General features: G+C 46.3%; 1 protein-coding gene and 1 long non-coding RNA gene across 4 annotated transcripts in view; one reads left to right on the top strand and one right to left on the bottom strand.

The window, feature by feature from the left end:
* Positions 1-1,193: 1,193 nt before the first annotated feature.
* Positions 1,194-21,291, bottom strand: LOC306649873. Of its 2 annotated transcripts, XR_013760729.1 has the most exons (4): positions 21,153-21,291; positions 18,845-19,034; positions 18,584-18,759; positions 1,194-1,788 (listed from the first exon to the last, which is right to left on the bottom strand). It is a non-coding gene; the product is annotated as an uncharacterized lncRNA (long non-coding RNA). The 2 variants fall into 2 exon arrangements; XR_013760730.1 differs by lacking the exons at positions 1,194-1,788; positions 18,584-18,759 and adding an exon at positions 13,373-13,520.
* The window catches only part of BAIAP2L1 (BAR/IMD domain containing adaptor protein 2 like 1), a 92,058-nt gene continuing 89,455 nt past the window's right edge, over positions 20,903-23,505 (top strand). Inside the window, exon 1 of one of the 2 annotated variants that reach the window (XM_079121278.1) lies at positions 20,903-21,155. In XM_079121278.1, the coding sequence (XP_078977404.1) occupies positions 21,105-21,155 (51 nt within the window). In that variant the 5' untranslated portion in view covers positions 20,903-21,104. The remainder of the gene's footprint in view (positions 21,156-23,505) is intronic. The other variant, XM_079121279.1, reaches the window with a different exon arrangement.

Raw genomic sequence — 23,505 nt, 5'->3', positions numbered from 1 at the left:
TGTTGGGATGTCCCTGGGAATATGGAGCATCCCTATGCACTGGATGCTCCGGGTGTATTGTCTGGGGGTCTCCTGCACGGATGTGGGCCAGTCCTTTTCCTCCCTGGCCAGGACGGTGATGACCAGATCAGAATGGGATGTTGGCTGGGACATGGGCAGGAGAGCCCTGGGTGCTGTTATACGTAACAGCATCCCGAGTTCCAGGATGCTTGCCCTTGGAGGAGAGTGAGGATGACCCTGGGGCCCCAATCTCCACCCCTAACCTGGCTCCCTGCTAGGTAACAATTAGAAAATTTCCTCCTTGCAGAAATCTGAATGACATTTGGGTCCTGAGCTAAAAAGGCATCCTCTGCCCTCTAGTGAGAACTTCCAGCAGATGAGGAAAGCGGGAGCAAGCAGGAAGGACCAGGAGCCAGAGCACAGGTGGGGCAGGGGGCTTCCTAAAGGGGTTCTCCTGGCGCTGTGGGAATGGATTGGGACTCAGATGATGGCGGAAGACGCCAGGGCTGCTAACAGCTTCTATGAAGTTAAGAGGCACGTGCTTCCGCTGAGCAGAAGGGAGGGTGGGAGGGAAGCACAGAAGGTTGAGGAAAGGTACGTGAGGTGATTACTGCAGAGTCAGGGAGCAAACCAACCTGCGAGAAGCAGCGGGGCACAGGCAGCACGGGGTGCCCATTTGAGGTCTGTGTCTCTGAACCTAAGGAGACAGTTTAGCTCATTGGGTGCTTTTCCTGGCGATGTTCGACCGCCCTAGTGCAGGTGCAAAACAGCTGGCCAGTCTATGTCACCCATGCTGGGGGACCGTGTCAGGAGGGAGAGACGGGGGATTTTAATACAGAACCGTGACTAAGGAAAGGGGTGACTTGGTGAAGACGGGAGGCCAGGCAGAAGAGCTGGGACAGTGAGGAGAGGTCCAGGAGGCTACCTGAGGTGGCCTTTCCAGATGATGGTCAAGTTCCTGGGTATGAACACTGGAAGGTGGCTGAGCCAGAATGTGGAGAAAGGTCATTGGAGATGTGGCCATCAGGGAGTGGACAGGCCATCCCCCAGGGGAAGGCAGAAGAGACACTGCAGAAGAGCTGGAAACCCTAGTCTTCAGTGAATGAGGAGGTGCTACCAGAGTCACAGACAGCAGTCACCAAAAGGGACAGCTGGCGACATGCCTGAGTTTTGAATGAAGAAAAAAAAAAAGAAGAAGTTCTTAGAAGCAACCCTGAGAAACATGGAAGATACTCAACCACACCTCAGATTTTGCAGAATAAGATGAAAATGCCAAGTCAGAGTGTGGGGAAGGTACCACAGGGACCTTCCCACCACAGGGACCTTCCCAGAGCAGACTGTGTTCACCGTTTACAGAGCTAACCACACTGTCCGTGGGTTTGAGAAGGATGCAGGATAAGATTAGAGGTGAGCTACAGCCTAAAGCTGACGACGTTCTACTGCAGAGATGGCAGGTTCAGTCATACCGGGGAACAGAAGAAAGTCTGCTGCACAGAGCCCTGGTCCTTTGGGCACCATGTGAGGCATGATGAGAATAGCGGTGGATGACCCTCCCAGGCACAGAGAATCATTTCAGGCTGTGGATTTGAAGTGTTGGGAGCCTCACGCAACGGTGGGGTGGCTGCTCCCCCTGGTGGCCAAGGTATGACATAGCAAGTAAGTTCTGCAGACTTTATGCCCAAAGGGCACCTGGAGAACAGGTCCAGACAGGTACCTCGTGCCTGCGGTTGGACAGCAGCCACAACAGCAAAGCCCAGATGCACAGTCTGTCTTTCCCATAATTGTGACCTGTGGGGAGATTCCAGTCCAATAAGTTTATTATCAAGGTAAAAACCATCTCCCCAGCTCACTGGTCCCTAGACTATCTGTATGTGAATGGCTTAAAAACTGTTACCCTTGACAAAGAAATACATCTCTCTCCAAAGGTAGAATTTTTAATTCAGGAAAATTTTCCTTAATACAGGTGAGTCAGCTTCAGAAATTCCCCTCAACGTTTTATCCTAAGAACGTCCCAACTCACCAGACACAGGGACACACATCTGTAATCCCAGCGGAGGCAGGAGGAGCTCCAAGTTCAAAGCCAGCCTGGGCAACTTAACAAGACTTTGTGTCAAAATAAATCATAAGCAGGGCTGGGGTTGTATTTTAGTAGTTCAACCCCCAGTAGTGGCGAAAAGAAAGAAAGAAAGAAAGAAAGAAAGAAAGAAAGAAAGAAAGAAAGAAAGAAAGAAAGAAAGAAAGAAAGAAAGAAAGAAAGAAAGAAAGAAAGAAAGAGGGGGGGGAAGAGAGAGAGAGAGAGAGAGAAAGAAAGAAAGAAAGAAAGAATTCAAACTTTGTAGAAAGAATTTGGGAGATATACAACCAGGTACACACCACCTAGATGCTACAACTAACAACTGGTTGTACACACTTTGTCACTTATCTATCCAACCATCTAGCCTTCTATCCGTCCAGCAAGCCAGCCTATTTCTGATGCATTTCAATATGAATTGTGACATTAGCACATTTCGCCCCTTAACACTTGTCATTAACTACATCATAATATTCATTTATAGCCCTTTTTAAGGAAAAATATGCACAGAATAAAATGCATGAATCTTACATGCACTAAATTGCCAGAAATACATGCACCCATGTAACCCATGTTCCCATCAAGCCCATCACCCCTCCAGTGGGTCCACCCACCTGTCCATCAAGCAACTCTTTTTCTGATGATTCCTGTCATAGCTTAGATTTGGCCCATTCCAGGACTTCATATGAATGGAGTCATAAAGTAGGATTATACTAAACCCTTTTGGGTAACAGCATCAGAAAAGCTGCGCCCATGTTCCAGCAGGGCAAGAATCTTGCTGTGACTCAGCCTTTTTCTTACGTTCCAGATGAAGAAACCGAAGGTCAGAGTAATTTGGCAATCCTCTGAGGTTTCAGCTAATCTGCTAATCGGCTACAGATTCATGTTCTGAAACTCAAGTCTCCTTGATGTTAGACCTCTGTTGACCGTCTATCGATGGGGTTTCTTCTGGAATGGTGCTTCTCAAACTTTAGCAGCCACTTGACTTCTAGAGGATCATAATCCATAAGTCTGGGCCGGGGCCTGAGAATTTATATTTTTTTTCAGGGGGAGGGTACTGGGGATTGAACTCAGGGGCACTCAACCACTGAGCCACGTCCCTAGAGCCCTATTTTGTATTTTATTTAGAGACAGGGTCTCACTGAGTTGCTTAGCACCTCGCTTTAGCTGAGACTGGCTTTGAACTTGCGATCCTCCTGTCTCAGCCTCCCAGCCACTGGGATTAGAGGCCTGCGCCACCGCACAAGAAATTACATTTTTTAGCAAGTTCCATATAATGCTGATGCTGCAGGATCAGGGCCTGCAGTTGAGAACCTCTGTCATAAAAGGCAAGTTTAAGCCAGGCACAGTGGCGCACGCCTGTAATCCCAGTGGCTCAGGAGGCTGAGATAGAAGGACTGTGAGTTCAAAGCCGGCCTCAGCAACTTGAGGTTCAAAGCAACTCAGTGAGACTCTGTCTCTACATAAAATACAAAAAAGGGCTGGGGACATGGCTCAGGAGTGAAGCACCGGCCCCCAAATAAATAAATAAATGGCAAGTTTATGATTCACTATGAGAAACCAAATTCCACCCCCATCGTTTCTACGGCTGGCCAAAATGGGCCAGCACCATGACTGTCAGGAATCAGAGGTGAGCTAGATGCTAACAGTAACCCCGTTGCAGCGAGGAGGCCCCAACCCCAAACCGGCTTTCTTGGTTGTTTGTTTTTTGCAGTGCTGAGGTTCGAATCCAGGGCCTTGGGCAGGCGAGGCAAGCGCTTTACCACTAGGCTGAACCCCAGCCCCCTACGCTGGCTTTCTTAAAATTGTTCTTAAGACTCCTTGTTCTGCAACCATTTGACGGACTTTCTTGTTATTTCAGCAAGAATGTCCCCACTTTTCTTTTCAGCTGGGGGCTGGGGGAGGGGAGCGGGCTCCTCCATTCTCTGTCGACTTACGTGAAGAGCCACCTCTCAGTCAATCTGGTTCATCAGCCACTGGTTACTTCCAAGGGCTGGGAACAGGCCTGTACATTCACCCTCCAGGACAGACCCTGCCTCGCTGTGTGGTCAGCGTGGGGTGAAAGAGATCATTTTAGGGGAACCACACCATATACCACTTTTTATTTTAAGGCTTACGAATTGATTTGACTGTGCATTAGGGAAAGAGCAGATCCATGAATTTACATATGCTATGTATTATTTACCCTGCTTCCTCTTTAAATCAATTGAAGTTTAAACAAGGAATTGATTTGAACAACCAATATTGACAGATTCATAAAACAGCGGCTTAAGGGGACGTGTGGTAAAGTCATGGAGTATAAGGCTTCGTGAGGTTGGAGAGACCTGCTTCAGAGGGTTCCAGAAAAAGGTGATCCATGGAAACTCAAAGAGCAGCCTATCCAAACAGGAAAATTCACCTTCTTTTTTTGTAAGCTTTACAACATCGCTCCAGGACATAAAAACAATTCTACCTAGTTTATTTTACATTTGTGTTTTGTGACTTCTTTTGCATATTATTCTCTGTATCTATTTTGATGGCATGCTTAGTTCCTTTAAAATATGTGAATTTTCGTATATGCTGCAATTTTAAAGTGTGATTTTTTTTTAATAACATCTCAGGACTAGAATTATTTTTCCTTGAGGGACCCAGCTTCAATTTCATAATGAAAGTCAGCTGGAGTATGAGATAGAATATAGCAAATTACTTTAGAGACCATTTTTCAATATCTTTTTACTTACAAATGAGTTGTATTGTCATTAAAAAGCAAATTTGTTCAGCTACATTACTTTCTTCCTGTACACCTGCCTCATTCCACACGGATTTGAGAGAACTTATAGCAAGAACATATGCAGTGAGCCAGGAGTGATGTGCTCCTATGGTCCCAGTTACTCAGGAGGCTGAGGCAGGAGGATCGCTTGAGTCCAGTTCAAGGACAATCTATGCAACAGAGCAAGCCCTGTCTCAAAAAAAAAGAAAAAAAAAAAGAAAAAAAAAAAAGACACAATAAAATAAACATTGAAATACTAAAATTGAGAGTTGAAAGTAGGAAGTTGGAAGGAAGGAAAGTAAAAACAAAGATGCAAACTCTGCAGAGCCCAGTGGTCAACATATTATAGTTTCCAATTTGGATCTGAGCTCCCTGGCAGCTGAAGAGAAAAGGGACATACAACATTTTCATAATTTCTATGTTCAGGAAACAGGAAATGTATTGTTTCTTGGAGAAAACAACTTTTCCAAGGATTTAGCTTTAAAAAAAAAATCTTAGCTCAGGGGGATCATTGCATGATATAAAGGACAAGGAATGTCCTTGATTTTCCAAAAGCAAAGGGGACAGAATGGCTTCCCTGACACCAGCAAAGTTACCCAGAGGGTAACCACATTGCTTTCCATAATATTCATCTGCAATCCCCAGAATCCACCTGTGTGTAATGCTGCACTTGAAAGTTTCTTTTTATAAGTGTTTTAAAGTATCAAACTTTTGATATCTTCTTTCCCCCAGTGAAATTCTCCCAAATTCATGTTCTCCCAGCTGCAGACACATCCACCAGCCATGGTAACATGGCCAAAGGTGACTGCTGATCTTCCCCTCAACACCTGCCCCTGGCTACCCCACCCCGTTTGGCTGCTGGCAGTTCCCGTCTCCTATTGATGAGGCCAGAGGCCTCGCCTCTCTCCCACCCAACCTATCAAGAAAATCCTCGTTCCCATCTTCAAAACAGATCTCAGATCTGACCCCCTGGCCACATTTCATGCCTCAGCTGCCACCGCCCAGCACAACTGTCGCCTGGAAGAGGCAGCTCTTTTCACTAGGCTTCCCGCTCCCACACTGCCCGTCCCACTGACATGTCTCGTCCCAGGTGCCACAGGATCCTTCAGAAATGTAAATCATATCAAGCCATGTTTGGGCTCGAATCTCCACCATGGGTCCCCATGTCACTCAGGGAACATGACCAAGTCCTTATGTGGCCACAAGGCTGCACAAGAAATGACCCCTGTTCCTTCTCTGACCTCAGCCCTCTGTCTACTCCAGCCCCACCAACTTCTCGGCCATTTCTTGAATACATCAGAAACATCCCTGGCTGTTGCCCTGCCTGGGACACTTTTTGCCCCAGATACCTGCATAGCTCATTTTCTTTTCAGGTCTCACTTTCTCAGTGAAGCTATCTTGATGGCTCTGTGTCAAGTTCCATCTTCCTTCTCCCCATTAATCCACTCCCCACCCTTCCAAGACTACTTATCCTCCTCAACTTTGCCTTTTTCTGTTGCTCTGATCTCCTTCTAATGTCTTTATAATTATATTCTATTATTTAGTTACTATTTTATCAGTCAGAATAGGCCAGGTTATGCTATAGTAACAAGCATCCCCCAAAATCTCAGTGACCTTAAAAAGCAAAGCTAGTCCCCACCTTACAAATCATTTGACTTTAGGATGGGTGCAAAAGTGACATGCATGCAATACAAACTGCACTTCCAATGTCGATCTTTTCCCAGGCTAATGAATGATACATGGTACAATGATCTTGGATGATGCTGGGCAGTGGCAGTGAGCTGCAGCTCCCAGTCAGCCAGATAATCACGTAGGAAAACATTTGACACCACGATGTACTGTTGTTAAGTTGTGATGTTTGGTGGGTCAGGTAGATTAAATGTATTTACAATTTAGGGTACTTTCAATTTGTGATAGAGGTACACCCCTTCGTAAGTGGAGGAACATCTAATATTTATCATTCCTCCAAGGTCTCAGGGACCTGGGCTGATTAAATGAACTCCCTCTTAAATATTTCCTGTGTCCATGTCAGGGGATGAGGGAAAGTTCTGGAGGAGCTCTCAGCACCAATTAAACGCTCATGCCCAAGTAACACATCGCTTCTCACAATTCATTAGTCAGAACTGGTCAGATGGTTTCACAGAGGATCACAAGAGGATCTGGAAGTAAAATCCTACCATGTAGCAGAAAGGGAGAACTGAAAATGCTTACAGAACAGTGTAACAAAATGGCTACATTAATTTTGTCCATTTTTTATTACTTGCCTTCCCTCTTTAGAACTAAATCTCCCCAAAGGCAAATATCTCTGGCACCCAGAACAGTGCCTGGCACATAGTAGGTACTCAATAAAAATTTTTCGGAGTGAATATGGTTTGATTCATATACAGAACAGAAAGTTAGGAGTTCAAAATAAACTCCAAATCAAATGTGTCCTCTGTGAACATCTCAGACAGGTTCAAGATCAATTCCCAGAGTGTTCCTGAAGTTGGTGAAATTCTTTTCAAACTTTCCCAAGGAGGGGGTTCTTACAGCTTTCACCAGGCTTTCAAAGGGAACCTCTAACACAGAACAAATGATCTAAGGAGAGTTTGAATGTGTCCAGTATAACACCCACAGCCAGTATCACTTAGGTGCTAAAGGATAACACCTATGTCACCTCACCTGTCTGGGCCTCGGTCTCCCTATCTAGGCAGTGCACCTGCGGTGGTGATCACCTTAACTCGGGCTCTCTGCCCTGGCAAGTGAGCCTTAAGAGCTAGGATGGCCCAGGGGAGGTGAGGCCGCTCACCTGTGCAGCCAGCGCGCCATCTAGTGGACGCAGCGGGCACTTCGCTCAGCCCGGCACACATCTGGCCCTCCTGGATCCCAGGAGCGCAGAGAAGATTTAAGCGGCATCAAGACCACGCAGACCACAGAGCAATGCAGACCTTTGGGATTTCCCTGCAGGGTAGGGTGGAACCCCAGGACTCCTCCCTGGTGCTCTTATCTCCTTCCGCTCAGACACAACTTTCATACACTCCTGGCAACGGAACACACTCAGCAAAAAAAAAAACCAGACAGGACAAGGGAGTGGAGGGGGCAGTCGCTCCCACCCCTCCAGGGAGCACCATGCCACTTGATAATCAAGAGATTTAATGCTATGCTTTACAAAATCGAAATTAACGCAAAAAAAATCCATGCTGAACAAAATATCAAATTTTAAAATCAAGACAGGATCCTCATGCCGATCTTGGCATCTGCCTCAAGCTCCAGAAGGACTCACAGGGCGTATTGCTGATCCTGTACCTTCCCAGCCTGGCCCTGGAGGGACAAAGGGGCGCCGACTGCACGGCCCAGGGTGGCTAGACTGGGCCAGAGATTGGGGTCCTTCCTGAGCACACAGGTGGCACCAGCCCCTCACACCTGCAATGCAGCAAGCTGAACAGGGACAGGCCCCCAGTGGCTCCTGGGCTCTCCTTACAGGGTGCTGGCCCTAGAGTGGTTATGTCACTATTCCCAGACAGGTCGGGACTGATCAGGACCACCCAGAGTCCCAGGTCATCCTGTAAGGCCCAGGCCCATAGACTGGGTACTGTATGGAACTGATAAGGACCAACTGGTGCTGCCAGAGAAGGGGACCTTGGCTGGTTCTATGTAGCCTGATTTGGTTTGTTGTTGTCGTTATTGTTTATTTATTTGTTTTTTACACCGAGGTGAAATTCACATAATAAAATGAACTATTTGGAAATATACATTTCAGGGGACTCTAGTACAGTCACAGTGTTGTGCAAGCAGCAGCTTGAACTAGTTCAAAACAACCTTTTTGCGCAGCATGGTGGCCATGCCTGTAATCCCAATAACTGGGGAGGCTGAGGCAGAAGGATCGCAAGTTCAAAGCCAGCCTCTGCAACTCAGTGAGACCCTGTCTCAAAATTAAATACAATAAGAGCCAGGGATGTAGCTCAGTGGTATAGAGCCCATGAGTTAATAGCCAGTATCAAAAAAAAAAAAAAAAAAAAAAAGAGTAAAAGCCAGGTGCCTGTAATCCCAGTGGCTGGGGAGACTGAGGCAGGAGGATCGCAAGTTCAAAGCCAGCCTCAGCAAAAGCAAGGCACTAAGCATCTCAGTGAGACCCTATCTCTAAATAAAACACGGAATAGGACTGGGGATGTGGCTCAGTGGTTGAGGGTCCCTGAGTTCAATCCCCGGTACTCCCCCGTCCCCCCAAAAAAAAGAAAGAAAGGAAAAGGCAAAATTCAAATCCAATGGGGACTCCTGGTTTTCATGGGGAAAAAAAAGATTGAAGTCTCTACATAGTGACAGAGGCAGGTACAGAGCTAGGGATGAGAGGAGCTCCTGAGCTAAACTGTTGACCCTGCCCCCAGGGGGAAGCCACCTTTTAGCTGAGACATGTACAGACAAGAGGCAGAGTATTAGGAGCTTCTCTGTTTGGGTTAGCAGCCTAGGAGAGTTAAGGGAACATGCTCAGAATAGCAAACTAGACAATAGGAAGTGTGGCTTCGCCAGCCGAGGACACATCTTCTCCCTCATAGCAGAGCTGCAGGCTGGTCCCTGAGGACTGTTTCCACCCTGAGATTCCCTATCCCTTCACCGACACATAGATATGAAAAGTTAACTAATACCCTTGGGCCCATGTCCTTTACCCTCCACACAAAGACCCAAGCAGGGCAGTGACATTTATCACCAAGGCAAACAGAGCTGTCCCCAAACCTATGACTGGCTATATTTGCTGATGATGTCACATCCGTCCTGGGCTTCCTGATCGATGTGACTCAAGGGTGAGTGGCTGGTCAAGGTGAGTCAAGCCTTCACCCACCCAAATGTGGCTCCAGAGGTGCCCCAGTCCTTGGAGAACGGAGCTGGGTGGAGCCTCAGGCATAGCTTCTGACCTAAGAGGCACCGATGAAGGGGTGTCTCTGTGCCCAGCTGGGCACATTATGGCAGCCTTCATCCATGCCACTTGGGTAAAGCTCACGGCATCTCATTCCCATTGGCAAATGAGGCGGGGAAAGAAAACACAGGAAAGTCTTGCCAAGGACAAGGGCATACAGCGAGTCAATGACAGAGGGTTTGCTAACTGTCCAATAGCAGAGGCAGCAAAATCAGGCCAGGGACAATGATTCGGAAAGGCAGAAGTGGGAGGGGGAGTCCATGGGAGAGGTGGGCACGGCCAGCCGGTCCTAAGGACGTTATCAGGGAACAGGTCTTCTAAGTGCCGGCTCACATTCCAGCAGCCTGTCCCCAGGCTTCCTCCAAAGCAGCCTGCTCCCAGTGGCGTCCTGGGAGCCGCTGATGGCCTAGGGACAATTTCTCGAAGCCCTTGCTGGTCACTTTGTCCTTCTCTACTATCATAACTGCTCAGGATCAGTGGATTGGCCAAGAAAGATAAATCAAGAATGTTCACTCTGCTCAAAAAAAAAAGATCACCCTGAATTGCATCTGCACAGTAGTTGCTGGACCTGTGAGCAGTGTGGAAGTGACATGTGACCCGACCTGCCAGGCTCAGAGCTTCAAGCAAGGCAGGGTGAAGAGCTGGCTGAAAAACCCTGTGAGCTACAATCTCTGTTGACAGTGGAGATCAAAGGCGGACTTGAAGGGGACAGGAGGTGTAGCAACCACAGGACCCATGTCCCAGCTTAGCTCTGTTCAGGTGGCCCCAGCTGCCCAGGGGGTCTCTGCCTAGCCAGCAGTCCCAGGAGCAGCTTATCCTGTGCATTCCAAGGGGAGCCAGATAATAGAGTCATGTCCGACGGCCTGGAGCCTGACAGCCTCATCTTTGAGCAGTGCCCCAAGGGAAAACACAGCGTCTGACTGTTCCCTCAGGGTCATCTGGAGCACCGCCCTCCCCCACTCCTAGTGACCAGGAAGCAAAGGCCCAGGACAAGCTGTGACTAGCTCTGAGTTTCATAATCATTTTCACTGAGAGAGAAACCGAAATTGTCACACGGACCATCTTCCTCAGACCTTCCCTCACTGGAAGGGTGGCAGGGGTCCCCTGTCACCAAGTCACTAGCTGCAAACGGGAGGGGTCCTGGCGGCCCACAGCCACTCTGCATTGTGGAAGGAAGCTGCCCCTGGGTCCCAGCTGCTATGTTCACATGGTGGAAGAATCCATTGATACTAGACTCTGAAGTCCACTCACGCAAACAGACACTCCCCCTGCCAGTTCAGCTTGGGGAGAGTGCAAGTATTTCACCAGTTTAGTGTCAAATATCCAAATTTTCCAAGACCTCAGGAGGACTGCTTGACATTTTGTGGCAAGAGCAAATAGACAAAATCTCATCTCCTTTTGTGTTCAGAGAAAAGTTGCAGCTCTATGGGACAACTTCCAAGAATTAAGAAGTCATTTGAGTCCAGAGACATGTCGTCATCTTAGCTAATAATAATGTGTGAATGCTTCCCTATCTGGGGGCTTCTGAGAATATTGCTGTTCTTGTTGCTATTTTGTGGGAAAGTCTTGCAGCAACTATGACTGACTGCAAAGCAAAACGAATGATTTATCTTTACAAGCTTCCTAACTGACAACTCTGAACAATGAATCTGAAATTTGTTTCTTGGAAGAGTGAGTGTCAAATGATGTTCTTGGATTAAAATGAAATGAGAGTACTTTTGGAGAGTGGCCTAAGGATATAAACTCAGACAATAGGGGATTTTTCAGGACGTCCCAGTTTTAATAACACTCTCTCCTCTTTGGTCTCCATAACCATATTCAAATGTGGCTGTCCAGGGATCTTTTGTTTTAATTCCAAAATAGGGTCATCCCCAAAAGGAAAATTTTAAATGTATAAAAATTTTAAGAAACTCTTCCTTAGCACTTATTTTATTTTTTTCATTTGAAGATTCATGATGTTTAGCCAGGCACGGTGAAACACACCTCTGATCCCAGTTCCTTGGGAGGCTGAGGCAAGAGGATTTCAAATTGAGACCAGACTCAGCAACTGGTGAAGCCCTAAGCAACTTAGTGAGACCCTGCCTCAAAAACCAAAACTAAAAAAGGCTGGGGATGTAACTCAGTGGTAGAGCACCCCTCCTGAGTTCAATCCCCAGTACAAAAAAAAAGTTCATGATGTTTATGGGTGTTGAATTTGACATGATCCCAATTCTTCCGAATTTTAAGAACAATATAGTCAACCCTTTGGATCCTCAGCTTTAAGAACAATATAGTCAACCCTTTGGATCCTCAGCTTTTGCAACATGGGATTTGACCAACCACGAACTGAAAATATTCAAAGGAAAAAAATTGTACCTGCTCTGAACACATATAGACTTTTTTTCTCATTATTGCTTAAATGACACAGAGTAACAACTATTTACTTAGAATTTACATTGTATTCCCAGCAGCTCCAGAGGCTGAGGCTGATCAGGAGTTCAAAGCCAGCCTCCCTCAAAGTCCTAAACAACTTAGTGAGACACTGTCTCTAAATAAAATATTAAAAGGGCTGGATGTGGTTCAGTGGTTAAGCACCCCTGGGTTCTAGCCCCAGTAGCCAAAAAAAAAAAAAAAAAAAAAAAAAAATTGTATTATCTAGAGGTGATTAAAAGCATTGAGAGAATGTAAGTTATATGCAAATATTACACCATGGTATATAAAACTGGAACTATAGTATCCGTGGATTTTGGTATCCATGGGGGTCCTGGAACCAATTGCCTACAGATACCAAGGGAAAACTGTCTGTCACTTAGGAAGGTTTTAACTGCCAATCAGAAAGCTTAGTCAGTGCTCACCAAAACCTGGAAGTCACTGACTGTCACTCCATTCAGTCCCTCTGTACTTGTTCATGTTTAACCTTCTTTATTGCTTCGGGCTTGCAGATGGTGGCTTCTTCTTGCATGAACAGATCTGCTTTCTAGGGAAAGCAGACCTTTGTTTACTCTGAGTCTTTGGCCAGGATGTGTCTATTTTTCCACTCCTCACTTCAAAGAGAGCAGAAAATCACCTTTTTTTCCTAGCTCACCATCCCCTATAGTAGAAAAAAGGAATTGCACATCTGCCTTTATATGCCTCCTGTGGTCTTTTCAATGTTACAGCATTTACAGACTTTAAATCTCCAAATACAACAAATAATGCATAGAAAGCATCTTAGTGCTCAGTATGAAAATAGTGGAGCTCTTTGGACTATAAATTTATGGCTCCTATTTCTGAGCCCACAGTGCTTCCTGACATCATGGCCAAACTCCTGCTAAAACTTTTATATGCTCAGATTCTGATGGGATGTTTATTGGTGAGGTCTGCCGTTCATACTCAGCAGAGTTCCATTGATTCTTGATGCTTGCACTTCTTCGTCAATGTCAATATGTTGGGGACATTTGTAAAGAAACACATAAATTGCTACTCAAGGTTTTGCTTAATTATTTATAATTGCATGCATTTGCCCTAATGGAAAGCTTCATTTTCTGCTGAATTTCAAAATCCATGGGGCTAATACATCCCCTTTTAGTATTCTTTGTTTTATTGCACTCCGTCGATCCACGGGAATCTAAAGCAAGAACTGAGGCACTATGATGCTCAGAGTGGTAGATCACAGAAGGTCTGAGTTGCTCTGGAAACAAATTCACTAGAAAAGCCAGGGTCCAATGTGAAAGCAGCTGGCGTGGTGAGATGGCACCTGGTACTGGAACATAAATACTTGTGTGTGATAAGGTGGGTGTAGATAAAAAGGATCAGCAGAGGCATCCCTGTGTCACCGACCTTTGCTCTCACTGAAAGAGAATTAAAGTATTAAAAGACAAATTGCCCTTGTGAAAAGAACATTCCATGATATTCCACCCCCTTAGCATCTCCTGGTATTCTCTTTGGAAAACTTCTTAGTAATGCAAGACTTTCCCTTCTGGCTTCCCTGCTGTGATTACAGCAGCATAAATAATTATAAAAGAAGTCATATGCCAGGTGTGGTGGCTTTCTCCTCTGAGCCCAGCTACTCAGGAAGGTAAGGCAGGAGGATTGATTGAACCCAGGAGTTCAAGGCCAACCTGGGTCATGTAGAGACCTGGGGGAGAGAGAGGGGGATTGAATGAGCTTTGTCTGGCTCAACAGATTTCTGGAAAAGTACTTCAGAGCATCATTTTCCAAGTCTTCCATTTCAGAAAAAGTCCCAATGGAAGGTAAAATTGTTCCAGAACTTACTGCATTTTCAAGAGAAAATACTGGGCACACAGGCAAGGATTTAAGATCCACAAAAAGGAAATGCACAGGAGCAGTCCATGTTTGGCATTTGGTAAATGCAAAACCCAACTCTGCCTGGTGAAGGAAAGTCTAGAACTTTCTCTGCTGATGTTTTCCCATGGTGGGGGGTGGGCGGCAGGGGATAGGGAGGAATTCAGGGATCAGACAAGGCAGATGAGGAGAGGCCAGGAAGATCAACTTCCACCCATCCAGCTAAGCCATATCCCCTGGAGGCCAACTCAAGGAGGAATTTTCAGGACAAGAGACCAGTGGCTTTCCCTTTCTGCCCTTGGAAAAGTCAAGAATGTTCAGGTTGTCTTAGCCTTGGGCAAATAATCCCCCCTCACAGAGACCAACCTGCACCTAGAGAAAAAGATTTCACAATCAGAGCTGTGCACAGAAGTTTAAAAAAGGGAGGGAGAGAGAGAACTTTAGGACTAAAAGTAACTTGAAGAACAACATCCCTATTCCAGAGGTGAAAAAATTTGAGACCAAGGAGTGAGGAAAAACAAAACAGAAAAACAACACCTTCCCTGATACCACAAACTGACAGAGATAAACTGAAACCTGACCCTTGACCTCCTACCCCGGACTTGACACTCCACACACAAGTCTCAAAAGGAATCAACAGAGGTCCTTTCGGGTTTCTGGCCCAATGAGACAGCCTAGAATTCCTCCAGTGACAAAGATTAAAAATGACAGATAAAATTTATCAACGATATTTCAATACATAGCTGAGTTTGCAAGGAAAAAAAAAAGACACAAAAACACAAAGGGAAGGAAGACAAGCACATTAACAGGATATCGGAGTGCTTTGGAATGGGGTGGGAATAGAGGAGCCAGAAAAGGGCCCCAAAATCCATGCGTCTCCTGTGTCCTCTGCTTCACCTGTATGAAGACCCATGGCCTGTACAAAACGGAAAGCAGACACTAAGACTCATTCAGGTGGGACCCTGGAAGCTGCACGTACTAGAAAATTCTTAATGGGCTGGGGGATGACAAGGGAGCCTGCCTTAACTCGGGTCTTTTTTTCTTTTTTTTTTTTGGTACTGGGATTGAACCCAGGGGCACTTAACCACTGAGCCACATCCCCAGCCCTTTTTTAAATTTATTTAGAGACAGGTCCTCACTAAGCTACTTAGGGCTTCACTCAGTTGCTGAGGCTGGCTTTGAACTTACAATCAATCCTCCTGCCTCAGTCTCCCAAACCACTGGGATTACAAGGGTGCACCACCATGCTGGGCTTAACTGGGGTCTTGAGTAGAAAAAATAATATCCTAAGAGAAATTAACCCACTTAAGATTGTGATACAGGCCAGGGACAGAGTCTGAATTTTTACCCCACCCCATGATGAGCTCTTTGGAGTGCCTGGCAGGAACCAATGTCAAAACATTTCTGGTGAAGTAATTCACAACCCAGAAGGAACAGGATGGGATTCTTACAACAGTTCTTGTGCACCTGCTATGTGCTAGGCCTTGAGCAAGCTGCCATGGACAAGACAGAAATCATCCTGACCCTCATGGCGCTATGATCTGATGGTGGAGTGGAGGTGGAAGAGAAAAGACAGCAAGAACAAGAAAAAGATGGGCCAGTGCACAGTTGACCCTCCCTATCAGCAGATTCCCATTGTGGAGTCGACCAGATGTGGATTGAAAATATACAGAAAAATCGTGTCAGGACTGAACATGTACAGACTTTTTTCCTTGTTATTATTCCCTAATCAATGTAGCAAAACTACTTGCTTCCCACCCCCACCCCCGCCCCCCAGTGCTAGGGATTGAACCCAGGGCCTTGTGCATGCGAGGCAAGCACTCTACTAACTGAGCTATATATCCTCAGCCCACTGTTTACATTCTATTAAGTATAAGTCATCTAGAGATATGTAAATGTGCTGGAGGATACACATAGGTTACATGCAAACATGACACCATTTTATATAAGGCACTTGAGCACCTGTGAATTTTGGAATCAAGGAGGAGTCCTGCAACCAATCTGCCACTGATATGAGAGGTGACTGTATTAGTTTCTCATTGATGCTGTAACAAATTACCACAAACTTAGTGGCTTAATACAACACATACATATCCTCTTACCTCTCTAGGTCAGAGGACCCAGATGAGTCTTTTTTTTTTTTTTTTTTTTTCCTTTTTGGTATCAGGGATTGAACTCAGGGTCACTGACCCACATCCCCAGCCGTATTTTGTTATTTTATTTAGAGATAGGGTCTCACTGAGTTGTTTAGTGCCTCACCATTGCTTAGGCTGTCTTTGAACTTGAGATCTTTCTGTCAAGCCAAGGAATTACACATGTGTGCCACCCGCCCACCTCCAGGTGAGTTTATAGGACTGAAATTCATGTGTCAACAGGGTTGGTTCCTTCTAGAAGGGAAGAGTCTGTTTTCTTTTTCTTTTTTCCCCATAGACTTATTGAGGTAAAACTGAAGTACAATAAAATGCACATATTTGAAGTATGCAACCTGATCAGTTTTGACAAGTGTGTAACCAATATAATATAAAATAAAAAGCATTTGCAAGCTGGGCATGGTGGCACATGCCTGTAATCCCAGTGGCTTGGAAGGCTGAGGCAGAAGGATCACAAGTTCAAAGCCAGCAAAAATGAGGCACTAAGCAATTCAATGAGACCCTGTTTCAAACTAAAATACAAAATAGGGCTGGGGATGTGGCTAAGTGGTTGAGTACCCCTGAGTTCAATCCCCACTACCTAAAAAAAAAAAAAAAAAGAAATCTATCACCTTAAGATATATAGAACCTCACCCCCACATGTCAATATTTCAATATTAAATGGCACACTTATAAATATCTCAGAGGTCAAGGAAGAAAGCACAAGAAAAATAAATAACAAGTGCTTTGAACTAAGTGATAATAAAAGCTTAAAATATCAGGATCTCTGGGATGAAATGGTACTCAGATGAACTTTTATAACTTAAAGTACTTGTATCAGAAAGAAGCTAGAATAACAATCTAATTATTTTCAAATTATGTACCAGGAAGGAAAAAATAAGAGCAGGTGAGAGTTCATTTTCTTGCCTTTTTCAGCTTCTAGTAGTTGTGGCTGCCTTTGTTCCTTGGTTTGGGACCCCTTTCCCACACCTTCAAAGATCATTGCTTCAGTCTTAGCTTTGGCCAATTATATCACCTTCTCCTTTGGCCCTTCCTGTGTCTTTCTCAGAATGATCTTTGTGACTCTATCAGGTCCATCAGCTAATCCAGGACCATCTACCTCTTTCAAAATCCTTAACATTTGTAGAGTCTCTTTTGCCATGTGAGATAAATAACGTTCACAGATCCTGAGGATTAGGACCCAGACATCTTTGGGGAATCATTGCTCAACCTACCATAGCCCGTGGTAAGCACTAATAGAATTACATAGGACGCCCTGATCGGGAGGGCCTAAAATACTATTCAGGTTGAATGGTCAGGGAAGGCCTCTCTGGAATCCAAACAACAGGAAAGAGCGAGAGGGATGAGGGCAGGGTGGAGAACATTCCAGGCAGAGCAAACAGCTAGCAAGAAACTCTATAGCAGAAGCCTGATGTGTCAATGGCTTTTCAGGAATGAGAAAACTTTAAGCCCCCTCCTGTCTCCTGGCATTTTTATGGGAATTTTCTCCAAACTACTGTTCTCAACAAAAACTTCTGTTGTCACAAGCCTGATGGGATGCTCGGGATAGCTGCAAGCACTCACAGAAGGCACGGAGCCCCTTAGCAACTGCATACCAAGTTCAGAAGACACAGACCCTCAAACAAGAGCTTGTTTTTTTGTTTTTTGTTTTTTGTTTTTGTTTTTGTTTGGTCCCAGGGATTGAATTTAGGAGCACTCAGTCACTGAGCCACATTCCCAGCCCTATTTTGTATTTTATTTAGAACAGGGTCTCACTGAGTTGCTTAGCACCTCTCTTTTGCTGAAGCCTGCTTTGAATTCACCATCCTCCTGCCTCAGCCTCCCAAGTTGCTGGGATTACAGGCGTGCATCACTGCACCCAGCTGTGGTTATCAAGATGTTATGGCTTGGTTGTTTGCCAAAACATAAAACATAAAACACAAAACATAAAACAGGATATTAGATTATTTCAACGAAAGCAGGAGCTAGAAGAGGAGGGGGTGGCTGACTGCCCTTCAGGAAGTATTCTGCTGAGATACAGAGAGGCCAGACCAGCTCTTCTTCCTGGGGGTGGCGGGGAGGGGTAGGAATGCAGAGCTTTCTTAGCACATACTGAGCTGCCAAATGACACAAGGGTGGCTGTGGCTGTTCTCCACCTTTTCCTGAGTCATTCCTTTCTATTGATTCATTTTCCTTCACTTGGAGCATCATATAGTCCAAGAACAACTCAGACTATGGGTTTCCAGTTTTACGTGCACTCAACAAACACAGGTGAAGAAACTAATACAAATGGCCAAGACGGCACACAGATATTTTTACATATGGCAGGATTGACTGTTTATCTGTTACAGCTTTCATTTCGATCCTCCCTAAATTTTGCTTTCTGCACATGCATTAAATGATGAGTCAAACCAGGTTCCTTCTGCACCCCAACAGAGTGCCTGGAGCAGAGTGGATAATCAGTACTCACTTATACTCACATTTTTGTTGTTGCTGTTGTTCAATAAAGAATTGCCAAGAATCTACATATAGAGGGCTGAGATATACTATATATGCTAGGACAGATTAAAAACTGATGATCCTCAAAGACTTCTGAAGAAGCAGGATGATCACAGGAAATTATTTCCACAAAGGAGAGTTAAATATGATCAAACATCTGTTGGAAGATTTGCATACACTTAATAACCTGGTCCTTCGATCAAATTCCAACCTCGGCAATTAAAGTGGGCTGAGATACTTACTGCTTTTATGGTGGCTTGTCTCCTCCCCTGTCTCCTCCAGCTCTGACCCACACAGCTGGACTGTGGGGTGTTAAAGGTTAAGCCTCTGCTCTCCCTTCAGCTCCTCGGATGACTGCCTGGCAGCAGAGGGTGGAATGACCTCATTCATCAGCAGGAAGGCACAGAAGGAAGTTGTAAGACAAAAGGTGATCTGCAAAGTTAAGCCAGTGATTTTCACATTTATGTAAAAACCAACAGACATACTCTAAGAGCCTAATATACAATGGTGGTAATTATAAGGTCATGAACATATCCCACATACAGCAAAGGAAACTCAGTTCGGAAAACTTACTAGCCAAATACTGGAAACCAGTTAAGGAAAGTGGTAGCTGCTGCCTTTGCCTGAAACCCAGGACTGATGTGATATTTCCCCCGACATCCAAGAATATATAACTGTTTGGTTCCCAAGCATGATATGATTTATAGCTTGCAAAACCTGATAAGACTGCCCCAGAGTCCAAGTGGATATGTCTGTTCTAAGTCCAGAGGCATTTCATACTTTCGGTGTTTCCCATCTGGACCACACAGTGGTTTCATTGTGAGCATTTCCCAGTGAACTTTATCCCAGGAGCAGTTTAGATTTTTATTCCCAGTACTGAGGAGCTGAACCCAGGACCTTGTGCATGCTAGGCAAGTGCTCTCCCACTAAGCTACACCCCAGATCCCAGGAGCAGTGTAGAAGGCTCATATCCTAACAGACATAAATGATGCAATTGTACCTAGATAGAAGTTCAGTGTTTCACTGCATAATTATCGCCACTACATTAAAGCATATTCAGGAATATTCCATGCATCCTAATCTTATACCAAAGACAGTTTAGTAATTATTTTAAAGTAATGCCAGCACGATTTTTTAAAAAAAGCTACAAATAATGGTCACACCCCACTTTTTAACCAAAAAAAGGGTGGGGGGCATAAAAGCTGTGACGATTATACAGTGGAATATGATTTTTAAAAATCAGAATAAGATTTCCTGTCTTTGCTTGGTGGAAGCGCCTGCTATGAGAAGGCTGTTCTGTACCCTCCATGTTGGGTCACCCCAGTTTTAGTTGCACACTCTGGGAGAGGCCTAGAGATGACATCGGCCTCACCCCAGGGGCAGGGCTCCGCCCAGGAGTAGGCAGAACCCGGAGCCCTAGGGGTCACACACCTGGGAGATGAAAGGAAGAGAGGCTTCCCCAAAACTCAGCTTACCATGGCTTTCTAAATCCTATAAAGATCTTTTGATAAGCACATTTACAGAGCATTGAGCTAAAGGTCGTACTTAATGTAAAGGTCAAAAATGTACTGCCATTTCCGCTACAAGATCTGGGCATTGTTATTATTTTTATACTCCAGGAGTTTCCCAAACTTCCACTTAGGTGGAAGTCCCCCTTCCCTCCACCTAAGTCAGTCATGCCCTGGGGTCCCTCCAACCTTTAGGGTCAGCGAAAGGGTAGGAGGGGAGGCAATGATCAGGAAAATTAATGCGCTTGGGGGATGCGGACGCCCCGTTCCTGCGTTACCGAAAGGCGAGGCTTAGGGGAAGAGCTCGCGGAAGACGCGGGCCTCGGACCTCCAGCCCCAGCACCGTGTGGTGCACGCAAGGGCTTAGGACCACAAAGACTGACTGTCCTCGGTCCCGGTTCCGTAGCACGAGAGCAACGCAGCAGCGGACTCTTCACGGGTTCCCGGGTCGCCAGGAGCTCTAGGAGGGCCGCGAGAGGGCGCGCAGCGGCCGCCCCGCCCGCCTCAGGTGGAGCCGCCACGCCTACTCCAATCCTGCCTCAGCCCCGCCTATCCGGCGGCTCGGCCACGCCTACTCTGCCTCGACCCGCCTCCTCCCCGCCACCCCACCGGCCTCGGCAGGGGCTGCCCCGCCCACTATTACTCGTTTTAGTTGGCCCAGCGGCCGCTAGGCCACGCCCTCCAGCCGCCTCAGGTGGGGCCGCCCCGCCCACCCGGCCCCGCGGCCCCGCCCGCTCCGCGGTCTCAGGTGGGGTCACCCGGCCCGCCCCGCTGGCCCTGGCCGCTTCTCCTCCGCTCCTCGCGCGCGGCGGCGAGGCAACTTTTGACGTTTTGTCGGTGGGGACGCGCGCGAGCACGTCTGGGCCGACGGCTGCGGCCGCAGCCGACCCTCTAGGGGCCCTCAGTCGCGCCCCGGTGCTCCCGCCGCCCCGGGTCGGGTGGCCACGAGGCCCCGCCGCGTCCTCCCGCGCTCTCCCGTCCGGCGGCTGCAGCCATGTCTCGGGGGCCCGAGGAGGTGAACCGGCTCACCGAGAACACCTACCGGGTAAGCTGGGGAGCCGGGGCTCGGGGGGCCGGGTTTCCAGGCCGGGAGGCCCCGGGACACTGGAGGAGCCGGAGTTCGGGGTTCGAAGCCCGGAGGGGAGCCCCGCCGGCAGCTGGCAATTGTCACCAGGGAAAGGTCGAGATTTTCACCTTCGGGGTCAGGAGGGGAACTTTTGCGGGGAGCCCTCCCCCGCGCGGAGCCGGAGACGCCCAGCGAGCCACGCGCTCCGCCACCGACGTGTTCGGGGCAGCTGCGGAAGGCGGGGAGAGTCCTGCGGGCCCCGGGCGCCGAGCTCCTCCCAGCCTGGGCTCGGCCACCGCGCTGGCCTGGCCGGGCTGGAGCCGTCCGAGGCCGGAGAGACGGGCTCGAGTTTCCTCCGAGAAAAGAAAGCGCCCAGGAATGTAGGGGGCACACTCCCCCGTAATTAGCAGTCGCCAGGTGAGCCGAGCTCCCCGGCGGAGCCTCGCGGAAGGCTCGGGGAATTTTCTGGTTCGGCGGCGAGTCTGCTCTCGGAAAGTCCTGGAACGCCCTCCCCCTTGCACCTTTCCTACGCAGCTTTAAGTTGAGCTTGGCTTTTCTACATCGATGATGTCGTGAGGTTCTTGGAGCCGCAGAGCACCGAGGTGTTCTTAAAATTGGCAGCACATAACCTTATGGGACGCTGGATGGGTCCGTCTCTTAACTGGCATGTGATGCGAGAGAATTTTCCCAGAAACAGACATGGGATTAGTGGCCGGTTTAGTAAGTTTAAGTACTTATAAATGAATTCCAGTTGAAATGAGATATGCGTTTAATCATCTGCTATTAATAGAATACAAAACAACTTTTGTTTTAATTCTGCTTGGGCTTATTGAACCCTTGAGACTTTAAAAAGTTCTCTAAGTTCATTTGTAGCCATGGTTAAGGCCCACCGTTGGGTCATTTAATAGATTTCTTTTTAACCCTAAAATTGAGTTTCTGAATTTGCAAGGTCTGAGTGAGTTCCTGTAGTCAGAGGAGTTTGTTGACCTTTTCTGGGTAAGAATCTAAAAACAGCATGAAAATATTTTCATAATCTATTCATTGAAGTCCAAAAAATTATCAATACCCTTCTTCTGAATACATAAATACCGTACCATGTAAATTATACTTTACAGGTAGACTGAGTAGACTGTTGACACAGCATTTTGGGATCAGCAACTGTGACCAAAATTCTTCCTACTAGTATGTTTCCTTAATAGAAGGCAGTTTTTAGAAATGCCAGCAATTTGAATGTTTAAATTCTTGCCTTTGTATTGAGATTGTTAACATTTAAATGACCACAAAGATGGTGAGGCAGGAGGTGTGCCGTGCTGACAGAGCATAAATAAAACATTCTTAGATTGGGGAGTCGTAGTTACTCTGATTATAGTTAAGGAAAAACTGTGTGCGACTGAAATGCAGATCATCACAAATTATGTGTGGAGTCTTAAACATTCACTGGAGTTCAGCAACACACGAACATTGAAGTTCTCCAACGTAGGCTTGTTTTTACAGTCTTGTTTTTACAGTCTGAAATGAGAATATTGACTTGAGAAAAGCAATCAGATGTTTGGGGTAAACTCTGCTCTCTCACCTCTTCTGACTCATTTCAAAAGTCTTGGAGGGGTTGTATTCAAGCCAGTTACAGAGTCACAGCTGTCAACCACTTTGGCAGGTCATGTACCCCCAGAATTGGGGCAGAAGGAAAAAAGTGTGGATTTCATTGTTTTGGTTATCCAAATTTGTAGACATAAAACAGTGTAAATCGTTTTCAGCTTTTGAAAGGTTATAATATCCTGAAGATCAGAGACCACTACCTTATTGCTTTCTGTTCCCAGGTGTCTGAAAGCACACCCCAAATGTACTAAATGTTGATTGATTGATCGGATCACCTTTTCCTTGTTAATATTTTGGGATCAGACTTTATGTTGAGGTGATGGGGGAAGAATTTACAGAACAAGAAAACAGGTTTACATAATTGTTGAAGTAAAGGCCACAAGCCCTTGGCTTGGCTGTGATGAAAACACACAGTGAAATTTTACATCCTCAGGTCTGACTGGAAGCCTGGCAAGCCTCTCACCACCTCCTCATTGGGTTCTTCTTCCCCAGGCCCCACCCACAGTGATCAAGGCTTGAAAGCAAACTTAGCGTGGTGATATTTTACTGACAATATTGGTGATGTTACCTAGCAATCTGAAATATTTTACTAGTAGAAACAGCCTAACCAGGTGTGATTGCATAAGCCACCTGCAAAAGAGATTTTATTTTTTTATACTCAAATTTCTTTGAAATAAAAGAATACATTCTTTAGAGAAAAGGGAGGTTTATAAAGTAGTGTGATCCTCTATAT

This window comes from Sciurus vulgaris, assembly GCF_902686455.1.
Source record: "Sciurus vulgaris genome assembly, chromosome: 18".
NCBI classification, from domain to species: domain Eukaryota; kingdom Metazoa; phylum Chordata; class Mammalia; order Rodentia; family Sciuridae; genus Sciurus; species Sciurus vulgaris.
The sequence above is the reverse complement of the archived record's forward strand: the minus strand, read 5'-3'. Positions and strand labels throughout refer to the sequence as shown.